At 52.7% G+C, this 14661-nt stretch overlaps 1 protein-coding gene across 5 annotated transcripts in view; it reads right to left on the reverse strand.

The window, feature by feature from the left end:
- The window catches only part of PAOX (polyamine oxidase), a 691001-nt gene that overhangs the window by 163525 nt on the left and 512815 nt on the right, over positions 1-14661 (reverse strand). For all 5 annotated transcript variants that reach the window (XM_078642766.1, XM_078642765.1, XM_078642763.1 and 2 more), the window contains exon 5: positions 10504-10759. In XM_078642766.1, the coding sequence (XP_078498892.1) occupies positions 10504-10759 (256 nt within the window). The remainder of the gene's footprint in view (positions 1-10503; positions 10760-14661) is intronic.

The raw sequence follows: 14661 nt of genomic DNA on the forward strand, positions 1-14661 counted from the left end.
CAACACCAGGTCTGTAAGTTGTCCTTGAGCCTGATTCCACTGATGTGCTAGGCATTCCTGCAATGGGCGCATTTGCAGTCTTGCATATGGTACAGTAAAAATGAAAGATGCCATCATGCCTATTAGTTGCATGAATACTCTGGCTGGGAGAGAGTGTTGGTTTTGAAACTTTGTGACTAAGGCTTGAATGCTCTGTATCCTGGCTGGACTGGGATACGCTAGAGCTGTATTGGTGTTTATGGTAGCCCCTAGGTATTGATGTGCATGAGAGGGCTGGAGATGTGACTTGGTGTGGTTGATTGTAAACCCCAAGTTGTGCAGTGTTTGAATTGTTTGAGATTTGTGTAGGACACTGTTAGACGGGGACCTGGAGGGTCGGCCGAGCACAAGGGGAGAGGCCTCCGGTGAGGGCCGTCTCCAGCGATCGTACAGACGAGTAACTTCCCCCCCACAGATGGACACCACACGAAGATCAGCTTAACACCTTTTATAGGCAATTCTTTGAGTAGGGTGGTACGATACAAGGAGATTAGGACACGATGATCCTCTCAATTCTAGTCTCTATTAGGGAAAGGGGGTAGCGGGACAGTCTTGGTACCTACAGGTACTGAGGTGAAGCGGCGGTAGCTCACAATCCTCGAGCTCGGCGTTCGGACGGGTCAGACCGCGGCAGCGCCAGCAGGTCCCGAAGAGGTCGTAGGTGGCAACGGGCCGCGGCAGCGCCAGCAGGTCCCAACGAGGATGACGGTTACAACGGGCCGCGGCAGCGCCAGCAGGTCCCACGAGGATGAAGGTTGCAGAAGGCCGCGGCAGCGCCAGCAGGCAGGACAATAGTTCACAAGGCAGGGCTGCGGCAGCGCCAGCAGTCCGTCAAGGATGAGTTCTTCTCGGTGTCTCTCGACTCCAGGATACAACTGCCTTCCTGCTCTGGGGCTGCCTCAGTTATAGGTCTGGCGCCCTTTGATGTCCGGACCCTCGCACTGGGAGGTCCGGGATGAGGGAGTCCAGACACCCAGCAGGGGGGTGGAGCCAGCACCCGGGGAGGCTGGGGGCGATCGGCACCTGGCGGGGGAGAGCCATCGACACTTCTTTCTCCCATTAGCCTGCCAAGTGGTCCGTTCACCTCCTGGATGGATGGTGGTGCCGGGATGGCGGTGCCTGGCCGGGCCCAGGGTTGGGGTCGAGCTGAGGCCACGCGGCCGCGTGGTGCAGTGTCCAAGATGGCGGCTGGGCCGGGCAATGGGGCTGCCGGGGGCCCGGGCCCGTGACACAGAGATATCCGGGAGCAGGCGTCCCGGAGGGGACGGGTTGCGGGTTGCTTCTGCGGGTAGCCCCCGGAGAGCCGGTGTCTGGGCCCTGTCATGCGGGGAGGGAGCGAGCCCTTCGTGGGGCCTGTCCAACATGCGTCCCCCCCCAGCTGAAGGCGGGGAGAGTCACCCATCCTCTTGGGGACTCTCCTCGTCGAGGCGGAAAAAGCGGGACAGGCCATCCGCGTTGGCGTGGTCTTGGCCAGGGCGATGCTCCACAGTGAAGTCCATCCCCTGCAGGGAGATGGACCATCGCAATAGTTTGGGGTTCTCCCCCCGCATTTGCATTAGCCATTGCAGGGGCCGATGATCTGTTTGTACCCGGAAGTGGGTTCCGAAGAGGTAAGGCCGGAGCTTCTTGAGGGCCCATACTACTGCGAAGGCCTCTCGCTCAATGGTGGTCCAGCGCTGTTCTCGGGGCAGGAGGCGTCTGCTGATGAAGGCCACTGGTTGGTCGACTCCCTCGGGGTTCAGTTGGGAGAGGACGGCCCCGATGCCATGGTCTGAGGCATCAGTCTGGACGATGAACTCACGGCTGTAGTCGGGGGCCTGGAGCACAGGAGCGGTGCACATGGCGGCCTTTAGCCTCTCGAAGGCCGCTTGACAGTCGGGAGTCCAGTTGACTGTTTTTGGGTTGGTCTTGGATGTGAGTTCCGTGAGGGGCCCCACAATGCTGCCATAGTCCTTTACGAACCGCCGATAGTATCCGGTGAGCCCCAAGAAGGCTCGGACCTCGGTTTGGGTTACGGGGGGGCGCCAGGACTGGATGGCAGCGATCTTGAGCTGGAGGGGGGCCACCAGACCGCTCCCCACTTGGTGTCCGAGGTAGGTCACGGACCCCTGGCCGATTTGGCACTTGCTGGCCTTGATTGTGAGGCCGGCCCGTTGGAGGGCCTGCAGGACCCCTCGGAGGTGGCGGAGGTGGTCTGACCAGTGGCGGCTATACACCGCGATGTCGTCCAGGTATGCGGCGCTGAACTCTTCGAGGCCCGCCAATACCTGGTTCACAAGTCGTTGAAACGTGGCTGGAGCGTTTTTCATGCCGAATGGCATCACTCTGAAATGGTAGTGTCCATCCGGGGTGGAGAAAGCGGATCGTTCTTGTGCCCTGGGGGTGAGGCCGATCTGCCAGTAGCCCGCCGTCAGGTCGAAGATGCTTAGGTAGCGGGCCGCCCCCATGCGGTCAACTAGTTCGTCGGCTCGGGGGATGGGGTGAGCGTCGGTTCGGGTGACAGCGTTCAGACCCTGATAGTCGACGCAGAACCGGAGCTCGGGGGTGGTGCCCGGGGCCGCAGCTTTGGGGACCAGTACAACCGGGCTGGCCCAGGGGCTGTCCGAGGGTTCGATGACTCCGAGTGCGAGCATCTTGGAGACTTCTTCTTGGATGCAGGTGTGTACCCGATCTGGTACTCGGTACGGCCGGTGTCGGATAGGAGGACTGTCGCCAGTGTCCACGTCGTGCAGACACCAGGGGGTGACCCCGGGTGTGAGGGAGAATAGGTTTGCAAATTGCAGCAGGAGGGCCCGACAGTCTTGGCGCTGCTCCGGGGTCAGAGCCTCGGAGAGTTGGACCCCGTCCACTGAACCATCTTTTTCCCCGGCCCCCAGTAGGTCAGGGAGGGGCTCGGAGTCCTCTTCCGCCCCACTGTCTGTAGCCATCAGCAGGCTGAGCTCCGAGCGCACGAAGTGGGGTTTGAGTCTGTTGGCGTGGAGGACCCGGAGGGGGTTCCGGGGGGATTCCATGTCGATGAGGTAGGTGACGGGGCTCTTACGCTCGATCACCTTGAAGGGCCCCGTCCATTTGTCCTGTAAGGCACAAGGTTCGATGGGGGACATCACCCATACCTGCTGGCCAGGCTCGAATTCGATGGAGGAGGCATGTTGATCGTACCACTTCTTCATGTCCTCCTGACTGGCTTCAAGATTGGCTTTGGCGAGCTCTCTGAATCGCCGGGTCTGATTACGGAGGGTCAGGAGGTACTTGTAGACGTCTGGAGGGGTCTTCAGGGGGGCCATTTCCCACTCTTCTTTAACTAGGCTGAGAGGCCCGCGAACAGGGTGTCCGTACAGGAGTTCGAAAGGGCTGAAGCCGAGGGACTTCTGGGGGACTTCTCGGTAGGCGAAGAGGAGGCACGGTAGTAGCACGTCCCACTGGCGGCGTAGGGGTTCTTCCAGCCTCATGATCATCCCCTTGAGAGTGCGGTTGAATCGCTCGACCAGTCCGTTTCCTTGCGGGTGATAGGGGGTTGTGAATTGGTAGGTGACTCCGCACTGTTGCCATAGGGATTTCATATATTTTGAAATAAAGTTTGTGCCCCTGTCGCTGACGACTTCCCTGGGGAAGCCCACTCGAGAGAAGACCCCCATTAAGGCTCGACCTACCACTGGTGCTGTTACAGTTCGAAGGGGAACCGCCTCAGGATAGCGGGTGGCGTGGTCCACCAGGACCAGGATGAATCGATGCCCTTGTGCTGTTCGGGGGTCCAGGGGCCCCACAATGTCTATTCCCACCCTTTCGAACGGGGTGGTCACAACGGGGAATGGTTGCAGAGGTGCCTTGAGTTTGCGGCCGCTCTTCCCGCTGGCCTGGCAGGTCGGGCAGGACCGGCAGTGGGTGGAGACGGCATTTCTCATTTTCGGCCAGTAAAAGTGAGTCACCAGGCGGTTGTATGTTTTGTCTTGCCCCAAGTGTCCAGCCAGGGGGACATCATGGGCCAAGTTCAGAAGGAAGTCTCTGAAACGGAGGGGCACCACCAGCACTCGACTGGCCCCCAGCTCCGCTATTCTTTGTTCGCTGTACAGTAGGTCATTGTCCCAATAGATCCAGTGGGCCCCTGCGGTGTCTCCTGCGCTCTGGGCGAGCGCTTGCTGTCGCAGTCCCTCGAGGGAGGGACATGTCTTTTGCTCTTGCCGGAATTGTTCTTGGGTGGGCCCCCCTTCCTGACGCCACTGAGCCAGGACCGGAAGGTCTTGGGGCTGAGCGGGCTCCTCTTGGGATTGTTCCGGGTTGTCGGTAGGGATGGAGTCTCCCTCCGGAGCGAGCGGGGGAGGAGGTGCTGGCCATGCGGGTTCTTCAGATCTAGGGATGGTGTCGGCGGCCATGGACCGGGTTGTTACGCACGCCCAGCCCGGGAGGCCTAACATCCCCAGGTGCTCTCTTCTTTCAACGGCTGCCCACGGGGAACTCTCGAGATCGTTCCCCAGGAGGCAGTCCACGGGGGCATCGTCGCGGACAGTCACTTTTAGCATCCCGGACACTCCTCCCCATTCGAAGGGGATGCAGGCCATCCGACACAGGCTCTCCGAATTGTCGGCCGATCGGACGGGGCAAAGAACATTTGGCAGGATTTGTTCTGGGGTCACCAGGTGACAACGGACGGCCGTCACACTGGCCCCTGTGTCACGCGGGGCTTCGGCCTTACGCCCATTTATGTTCACCCACTGGCTGTACTTCCTGGTGTTGGCTGGTAGGGGAGCCCGCGGGATCAGGTCTCTCCCCCCTAGGCAGGCCAGGGTCATGGCGGCAGGTTCCCACTCGGGCTGCTCCTGCTCGTACTCTTCAGATCCTTCGGAGACTTGCTCTTCTCCTAGGGCGGCGGCAGCCACCTGGCGGGGCCCGGGGGTCTGGTTCTTTGGGCAGGTCGGGTCACTGGCATAGTGGCCGACTCGCTGGCATCGATGACACGTAACGTTGGCTCGGAACCCCGGGCGCATCGGGGGGTTGCCCCGGCCGGCCGGGGGCGGGGTGTAGTTTGCGGGAGCGGCTGGGACGGCGTCTCTCCCCCGGCCCGGGCCACCACCTCCTCCTCGGGGACGATGATGACCTTGGTTGGTTCTGTTCTGCTCGTTGGGCCCACTTCGGGCCACTCGGGTGCTCTCCCATCGGTCAGCCTCGGCGGCGAGCTGCCGGGGGTCAGTCAATTTACTGTCGAGGAGGTGCTGCCTGAGCTCAACGAAGCAGTTGTTGGAGAGGTGCTCCCACACAATGAGGTTGAAGAGCTGTTCGTAGGTTGTTACGTTGCTACCCTTGATCCATCCCTCGAAGGCTCGGCTGAAATAGTTCACATATTCTATCCAGGTTGTACCCGGGATGCGGGTGCAGTTGCGGAACCTCTGGCGGTACATCTCGGGCGTCAGCCCATATCGACTGAGGAGGGCGGCCTTCATGTGGTCATAGGACGTCATTTGATGGTCCGGAAGCTGCAGCAGGGCATCACGGCCTTCATTGACGAATCTCCCCCATAGACCGGCTCCCCAGTCACTTCGAGCGATCCGGTGGGCAGTCATGGCGATCTCGTAGGCCTTGAACCACTGCTGTATGTCGTCGTTCCGAAAATATTCCCGGACCACATCTTTGGGGATGTGGACCTTCTGTTCGGTAGTACCTGGGGGGCGCGGTTGTTCGGGCACCCCTAGGTCTTTGTTCTGTTTGCGCATCTCTATCTCCGCTAGCTTGCACTCGTGTTCGTATGCCAGTCTTTTTTCTTCGAGTTCTCTCTGTCTCTGCTTCTCCTCTCGCTCTTCTTGGAGCCGTAAGTGTTCTAAGTTCATTTTTTGTTCTGCCAGTTTCCATTCTCCGTCTAATTTGAGCCGTGCCAGCTCTAACTCGTGAAGTCTATTTTTCTCTCGTTCTCGGATCTCTTCCCGGGAGAGATCCGTTCTCCTTTCTTCTGTCAGAGTGGTGTTTGGTTCCGGGGCTTCGGCGGTATTCGTCTCTGCCCAGGATTCTAGGGCGTGTTTGAAGTCCTCTTTCGTGCTCAGACCGGTGGTAGCAATGCCTAGTTCTATGCAAAATTGTTTTAGCTCTCGGTGGTTGTACTCTTCCAGTTTTTCCATCTGGAATTTCTCTGCAGATCCGCTCTCTCTGGTCGTCATTGTGGATTAGTCGTAGGGTGAGTTACTCTCTGTACGGTTACGCGTTGGTTCGGATCGCGCCGCTGGCCACCAATGTTAGACGGGGACCTGGAGGGTCGGCCGAGCACAAGGGGAGAGGCCTCCGGTGAGGGCCGTCTCCAGCGATCGTACAGACGAGTAACTTCCCCCCCACAGATGGACACCACACGAAGATCAGCTTAACACCTTTTATAGGCAATTCTTTGAGTAGGGTGGTACGATACAAGGAGATTAGGACACGATGATCCTCTCAATTCTAGTCTCTATTAGGGAAAGGGGGTAGCGGGACAGTCTTGGTACCTACAGGTACTGAGGTGAAACGGCGGTAGCTCACAATCCTCGAGCTCGGCGTTCGGACGGGTCAGACCGCGGCAGCGCCAGCAGGTCCCGAAGAGGTCGTAGGTGGCAACGGGCCGCGGCAGCGCCAGCAGGTCCCAACGAGGATGACGGTTACAACGGGCCGCGGCAGCGCCAGCAGGTCCCACGAGGATGAAGGTTGCAGAAGGCCGCGGCAGCGCCAGCAGGCAGGACAATAGTTCACAAGGCAGGGCTGCGGCAGCGCCAGCAGTCCGTCAAGGATGAGTTCTTCTCGGTGTCTCTCGACTCCAGGATACAACTGCCTTCCTGCTCTGGGGCTGCCTCAGTTATAGGTCTGGCGCCCTTTGATGTCCGGACCCTCGCACTGGGAGGTCGGGAGGTCCGGGATGAGGGAGTCCAGACACCCAGCAGGGGGGTGGAGCCAGCACCCGGGGAGGCTGGGGGCGATCGGCACCTGGCGGGGGAGAGCCATCGACACTTCTTTCTCCCATTAGCCTGCCAAGTGGTCCGTTCACCTCCTGGATGGATGGTGGTGCCGGGATGGCGGGGCCTGGCCGGGCCCAGGGTTGGGGTCGAGCTGAGGCCACGCGGCCGCGTGGTGCAGTGTCCAAGATGGCGGCTGGGCCGGGCAATGGGGCTGCCGGGGGCCCGGGCCCGTGACACAGAGATATCCGGGAGCAGGCGTCCCGGAGGGGACGGGTTGCGGGTTGCTTCTGCGGGTAGCCCCCGGAGAGCCGGTGTCTGGGCCCTGTCATGCGGGGAGGGAGCGAGCCCTTCGTGGGGCCTGTCCAACAGACACACTGCTTGACTGACTTGGCTTTTATGAGCCAATCGTCTAAGTATGGGAAGATGTGGATATGTTGTCTTCTGAGATGTGCTACTACTACTGCTAGGCACTTTGTAAACACTCGTGGTGCAGTTGTGACCCCGAATGGAAGGACTTTGAACTGATAGTGTTGTCCTTGTAGTACAAATCTGAGATACTTCCTGTGAGAAGGATGTTTGGGAATGTGGAAATAGGCGTCTTGGAGGTCTAGTGTGGTGAGGAAATCGCCTTGTTGCAGCAGTGGGAGCACTTGTTGTAAAGTGATCATGTGAAAATGATCTGAGTGTATATACAGATTGAGAGGCCTTACGTCTAGAATTAGTCTTAGTGTCCCGTCCTTCTTGGGTATTAGGAAATAAGAGTTAGTAAACCCCTGTTCCTTGATGTTGCAATGGAACTAACTCTATTGCGTCTTTTTGCAGCAATGAGAGTACCTCTTGTTGGAGCAGTGTTAGATGTTCGGTGGACATTGGACGCTGTCTGGGTGGTATATGTGGAGGGGTAGCTGTAAGCTCTAGGCAGTAACCATACTGGATAATTTGTCTTACCCACTTGTCTGTTGTAATGGAATTCGAGACAGGTAGGAACTGTGTTAATCTCCCCCCTACAGGAGTAGAATGCTGTTGGGGGAGTTGAAGGAAGTCACTGTTTAGTGGTGGAGGAGGTTTGATTGTTGTTATTACCTCAACCTCTTCCCTTGTTGTTCTTGCCTCTGTAGCCTCCTCTATAGTATCCTCTATTGGAGGATGTTTGTGTATTTGTCTTAAAGGAAGCTGAATTGTCTGCTCCAGCTTGTTTGGAGCCTCCTCTGTAGAAGGAGCGGAGAAAGGAGCCTTGTGCTTGGGTGGACTGCAGGGCTCCCATCGACTTCGCTGTGTCAGTGTCTTTCTTGATTTTTTCAAGTGCCGTGTCTACCTCTGGAACAAACAACTGTTGTTGGTTGAATGGTTGATTTAAGATAGTAGTTTGCACTTCTTGCTTAAATCCAGAAATGCGTAGCCACGCGTGACATCTAAGGAGGACACTGGTGTTTATTGCTCTGGATGCAGTGTCTGCTACATCAAGTACGCATTTAATGGAGGTATTTGATATAAGCTGACCCACTTGTATGAGGTCATTTGCTTGTGCCTTATATTGGTCAGGTAGATGTTGTAAGAGCTTCTCTAACTGATCATAGTGAGCCCTGTTGTATCTTGCGAGGAGGGCCTGTGTGTTAGCGATGCGCCATGTATTGCTAGCTTGGGCAGCTATTCTTTTCCCTGAAGCGTCTATGATCTTGGATTCTTTATCAGGAGGTGGTGCTTCGCCTGATGTTTGGGAATTTGCTCTTTTCCTAGCGTTTGAAACTACTAGGGAGTCTCAGGGTAGCTGTCCTTTAATGTAGGCAGGGCCCCCAGAAGCTGGTCTGTACTTTTCCCTCTATCCTTGGGTTTATGATTCTAGCTCCTACAGGACCTTTAAACACTTCTGGTGCATGCTTAATGACTCCTTTAATCATTGGCAGTATTTGCACAGATTTTTGGGAGTGTTCAAAAGTGTCTAATAAAAAAGTCTTCCTCTGCCTCATCTGAATGCATGGTGACATTGTGATAGATGGCAGCCTATTAATTAATTGTCCAAACCCAACATTGTCTTTTGAGGGAGAAGGTTTAGATGGATATGTATGTGGGTCAGGAGTATCTGGTACATCCTGTGGGTTTGGATACTCCAGGTCTGGTGAACCTGTTGGGTAGGGAAAAGGTTCATCTGGGTCTCTCCCTCCCCCCATGCTATTCTCATCATCATCAACATCCTGAGGAGGTGTATGTGGTTCCGAACCTGTTTGTTGCTTGTCTTTAGCCTTAAGAGATGATGAGTCCTTTGGCGTAGATTTCGGCACTGAAGATATTGTCTTTGGAGCCGAAGCCTGTTTCGTGGACTTGGAAGCACCGGAAGCAGGCTTTGTCTGTTTCGGCATCGAGAGTATCGGCTTTGGAGTGGAAGCTTTTTCGAGGCATCAGAAACGGGCTTCGTTGTTTTCGGAGCCGCTTTGTCTCTCAGAGTCAACAGTTTCGAAGTGTCTTTCAGAACCAGGACTTCTTTTTGTTTCGATGCCGAGGGAGCAGGTGGTATCGGCACATGCGGTTTGCTCGGTATGGAGCTACCGGAAGGCTTCATTATTTTCTTCGGATTCGAGCTCGATGGCGGGGCTTTCGACGTGTTTTTTCGGTCTCGACTGGGCCCCGCAGGTGGAGTGTTGACCTTTGCCTTCGATTTTGGTGTTTGTGCTAGGGTAGTGGCAGTGGTACTCACGCGTTGACCCGAAGGTATGGAGTCATCGGAGTCATCTGCCTCGGATACGATCTGGAGATCATCTGAATCTTCTTCTGGGGCGCATGGACCTTCGTCGAAGATATCCACCGGTTCCAGAGCTGAGCTCTGCATATTGCGTCGACGGGCGCTCCGATATCGAATGTGCTTTTTCGATCGAAAGGATGCACACGCTGTGCAGCTGGATTCGTCGTGCTCTGGTGATAAGCAAAGGTTAAAGACCTCGTGATGGTCACTGTGTGGAAATTTTGCTCCACACTCGGGGTATCTTTTGAATGGCGTCCTTTCCATGAGGTGTAGGCCTCACGGCGTGGGTAAACGGCCCTCGTCGACGACCGAAATCGAGCTGATGAAGTCGAGTCGATGTTTATCGATATTGAAAGTTGTTTGGTGAAGTTTGAAGAAAATTTGTATGCGTCTAAGTACTTGAAAAGTAGATTTCGAACCGGAGCGGAAAAGTTTCATCCGAACCCAGTGGCGGAAAAAAACAATCTAAGGATGGAGTCGATGCACATGCGCACTATCGTCCAAGGGAGGAGACACCTATCTCGTGACTACAAAGACTTCTTCCAAGATGACAACAACATGCAATCATCCGAGCCCAACACCAGGTGGCGATCTAATGCACAGTGTGAGATCTGCAGCTCATATGCCTCGAACATATATATATATATATATATATATAGCACAGAACTCCTAGATCTAATGCATAGGTGGGCCAATTCAGTGCTTATGACTATTGATTATTCCGGATGAGAGTTGCCCCCCCCCCCCCTTCGTGCTGCTTTAAAAAAGCTCCTACCAGAGTTTATGTGCCCACTGTTTTGCTGATATTAAACAAATACGTACTGTTCTGGTGGGTGCAGTACCACAAATCCAGGTAATTTCTTGAACCATTCTGTGTGAAGATCTGGCTGGACATTCAAAAGTGGAGACTCTTCTTCCCATACCAATTCAATGAATTGGCAATCAGGCTTCCAGAAAGGAGTCTCAAACTCCAAGTAGATTTTATTATTTGTGCCAAAGCCCATCTTCTGGATTGCTTGTACTTTTCTGTCTGACAGTGGCGGATCCAGGAGTGTGGCATACTTCTCTTTCAAAAAGCCTGAAAGACAAAGAAATTGGCATTGATATGGTGTTAAAACAGCTACACGCCACCCTGTCTGCTCTAGGAATAACCACACACTACAGGTGGCCTCTAGAATGTACAGTTCTCGATAGGAGGTTCCAAGTCATTACTGTTGTTACTGGGAACCCAAATAAGGAGCCCACCATGTCTGGAAAAGTGTTTTGTCATGCGACTCAAAAACTCTCAAGAAATTTACATTTTCCTCTGTACATCCCACCCTTTCACTTTGCTGTGCTGTCCATGATTTAATTACCTACATTTTTAACAGACTCAGTAGGAAACTCTGAAATATTAAATCACTTGAGGTTGATGTGTACCATATAGCATTATAAAAGTGATAATGTTTGAATTTGTATGTATTTTAGTTTTATATAGTTACACCGTGGTGATGTCATGGTGCTTTAGATCATTTTGCCGAAGAGAGTATAGAAGATTAATACATCTTGGGTAAGTTCTATTATTACTGCCAATTGTATAGCACACAATCTGCCACTGATAATGTGTTGCAGATCTTTTGGCAGTCTGCAGACGTCTTTCCAAATGGTTCTGAGGTTTACATTGCAGACCAGGATCTGGTAAAGGCATGTGAAGGTGAGAGGTCTGTAGAGCGAATGAGAAACTACCTGTGTCAGTTACAGTATCAACTTTAATGAGTTGTGACTTTGTGATGAGAGATTCCACAGGCTTATTAATCTTCTTGGCTCGGGCACACACTTGCTTGCCAGATGCATAAGGTGGTAGCAAGTGCTATTGACTTCCGGAAAAAGAATAATATTACATGTGTGTTTGTAAAACGCATGTTCGTCCCTTGGGAAATCTTGAATCTGAATTACAGATGTTTGTTAGCTAGCTAAATGGTACACATATTAGCAACCTAATAAGTATAAAAGCCTGTTGGATTCATCTGAATTCAAACCTGTGACCATGAGGTCAAACACAGAATCCTGCAGTAGAAGCATTATTCCACTGAGCCATCAGCCCCAGCCAATTAAATGCATATTTTGGCTGCGTTGTTTGAATGTTTGGTGTTCTGTCTTCATATCCTTGTCTGTAGATTAGTGTGCAGGGTGTCTTTCTCAGCAGTGCTGTTTTGAGCACAAAGTAACCAAATTATGAGTCTTGTTGAATATATTGGCTTAGGTGTATTGATGGGCCTATTGCATACATCCTGTGATTAGAGAAGCGTTCCACTTGAGCATTCTGATGCGTAGATACATGGCATAGCCAAAAAAGCTTCAACAAGTCCAGAATGCTGCTGCCAGACAGGTTCTAAGCCTGAACAGAAGAGACCATAAACTCCTTGACCTAAAGCCCTCCAACTGGTTACTTTTTGCTAGAAGAATATCTTTCTAATCACTCAGACGTAAAGCCCCCAAGGTCTGACTCCATTTTATGTATGCCCAACTTCATCTTGCCACAGGGAGGCTGCCATCTTATCATTCTTAAAAAATGAAAGTTGCAATCTTGCCGGATTTATACAAAATTGTTGTCATATCATTTGACTCACACTCTCCCCTGAGGCGGAAAGCCGGGGGCGCCTTGCTTTACTCTTTGCTGCAAACTCTATGCGTTATTGATTAATACTAGCGTTTTTAAACTTTGTTTATATTTTAATCAGCCCGTTTTTACCAGCACAGCCCTCACCTCGGTGCGAGATTAGCGTCGCCCCGAGGCTCTAGATAGGCTTCATAGGTCTACAGCGCTTGCTCAAACGCGCTGACACATCACCCCACCCACCTCGGTAGCCATCTTGAGTTAGGGAAGGGTGGCGGTGCAGTGCTTGGAACCCTCCCGCCCGGCTAGATTACTTAAGGGTCGGAGATCACCCTCCCAGGTAAAATCATTTGACTCACACTCTCCCCTGAGGCGGAAAGCCGGGGGCGCCTTGCTTTACTCTTTGCTGCAAACTCTATGCGCTATTGATTAATACTAGCGTTTTTAAACTTTGTTTATATTTTAATCAGCTTGTTTTTACCAGCACAGCCCTCACCTCGGTGCGAGATTAGCGTCGCCCCGAGGCTCTAGATAGGCTTCATAGGTCTACAGCGCTTGCTCACACGCGCTGACACATCACCCCACCCACCTCAGTAGCCATCTTGAGTGAGGGAAGGGTGGCGGTGCAGTGCTTGGAAACCTCCCGCCCGGCTAGATTACTTAAGGGTCGGAGATCACCCTCCCAGGTAAAATCATTTGACTCACACTCTCCCCTGAGGCGGAAAGCCGGGGGCGCCTTGCTTTACTCTTTGCTGCAAACTCTATGCGCTATTGATTAATACTAGCGTTTTTAAACTTTGTTTATATTTTAATCAGCCCGTTTTTACCAGCACAGCCCTCACCTCGGTGCGAGATTAGCGTCGCCCCGAGGCTCTAGATAGGCTTCATAGGTCTACAGCGCTTGCTCACACGCGCTGACACATCACCCCACCCACCTCAGTAGCCATCTTGAGTGAGGGAAGGGTGGCGGTGCAGTGCTTGGAAACCTCCCGCCCGGCTAGATTACTTAAGGGTCGGAGATCACCCTCCCAGGTAAAATCATTTGACTCACACTCTCCCCGGAGGCGGAAAGCCGGGGGCGCCTTGCTTTACTCTTTGCTGCAAACTCTATGCGCTATTGATTAATACTAGCGTTTTTAAACTTTGTTTATATTTTAATCAGCCCGTTTTTACCAGCACAGCCCTCACCTCGGTGCGAGATTAGCGTCGCCCCGAGGCTCTAGATAGGCTTCCTAGGTCTACAGCGCTTGCTCACACGCGCTGACACATCACCCCACCCACCTCAGTAGCCATCTTGAGTGAGGGAAGGGTGGCGGTGCAGTGCTTGGAAACCTCCCGCCCGGCTAGATTACTTAAGGGTCGGAGATCACCCTCCCAGGTAAAATCATTTGACTCACACTCTCCCCTGAGGCGGAAAGCCGGGGGCGCCTTGCTTTACTCTTTGCTGCAAACTCTATGCGCTATTGATTAATACTAGTGTTTTTAAACCTTGTTTATATTTTAATCAGCCCGTTTTTACCAGCACAGCCCTCACCTCGGTGCGAGATTAGCGTCGCCCCGAGGCTCTAGATAGGCTTCATAGGTCTACAGCGCTTGCTCACACGCGCTGACACATCACCCCACCCACCTCAGTAGCCATCTTGAGTGAGGGAAGGGTGGCGGTGCAGTGCTTGGAAACATCCCGCCCTCCTCTTTTTCTCCATGCATAAATACATTAGACCATTCCGTCCGCACCTTGAAAAATAAAATGTTTAAACAAACTCTTTTTTGGTTGATTTTTGCAATTATTCATACATTTATTATACACTGCTTCTCTGTTTTTTGCTTATGTTATTTTCAGTATTCATAACAATTGCTTTAAACATTTGTAAATACACGTGCTGGCCCTATTGTCCGTTATGCCAGTGATCGGAGCACCAAGTGAACAGTGCATGATTAGGTGGGCTAAAACTCACCATTACCATTCATTCAAGTGCCCAGGAGTGACTCTCCTGATTAATCATTGCACCATTGGAGGAACTTAAAACTTTCGTTTAAACCCGGAGTGCTCCTCACAACCCCAATTACTATTAGTTTTCAACCAGTCAAACAGCGAGGAGGCACCCACTGATCAAACAAAGATGCAATTTGACACGATCACTGGCATAACGGACAATAGGGCCAGCACATATGACCAGGCGGATCAAATTTACGCTCTCATAAAAGAAGTGAAAAATATTGTGCTTATTTACAAATGTCTGTAAAATAATGCCATGTATATAAGTTTTGATGCAAATGTATTTACAAATGTTTAAAGCAATTGTTATGAATACTGAAAATAACATAAGCAAAAAACAGAGAAGCAGTGTATAATAAATGTACGAATAATTGCAAAAATCAACCAA

Source organism: Lissotriton helveticus, chromosome 5_1 (genome assembly GCF_964261635.1).
Source record: "Lissotriton helveticus chromosome 5_1, aLisHel1.1, whole genome shotgun sequence".
NCBI classification, from domain to species: Eukaryota; Metazoa; Chordata; class Amphibia; order Caudata; family Salamandridae; genus Lissotriton; species Lissotriton helveticus.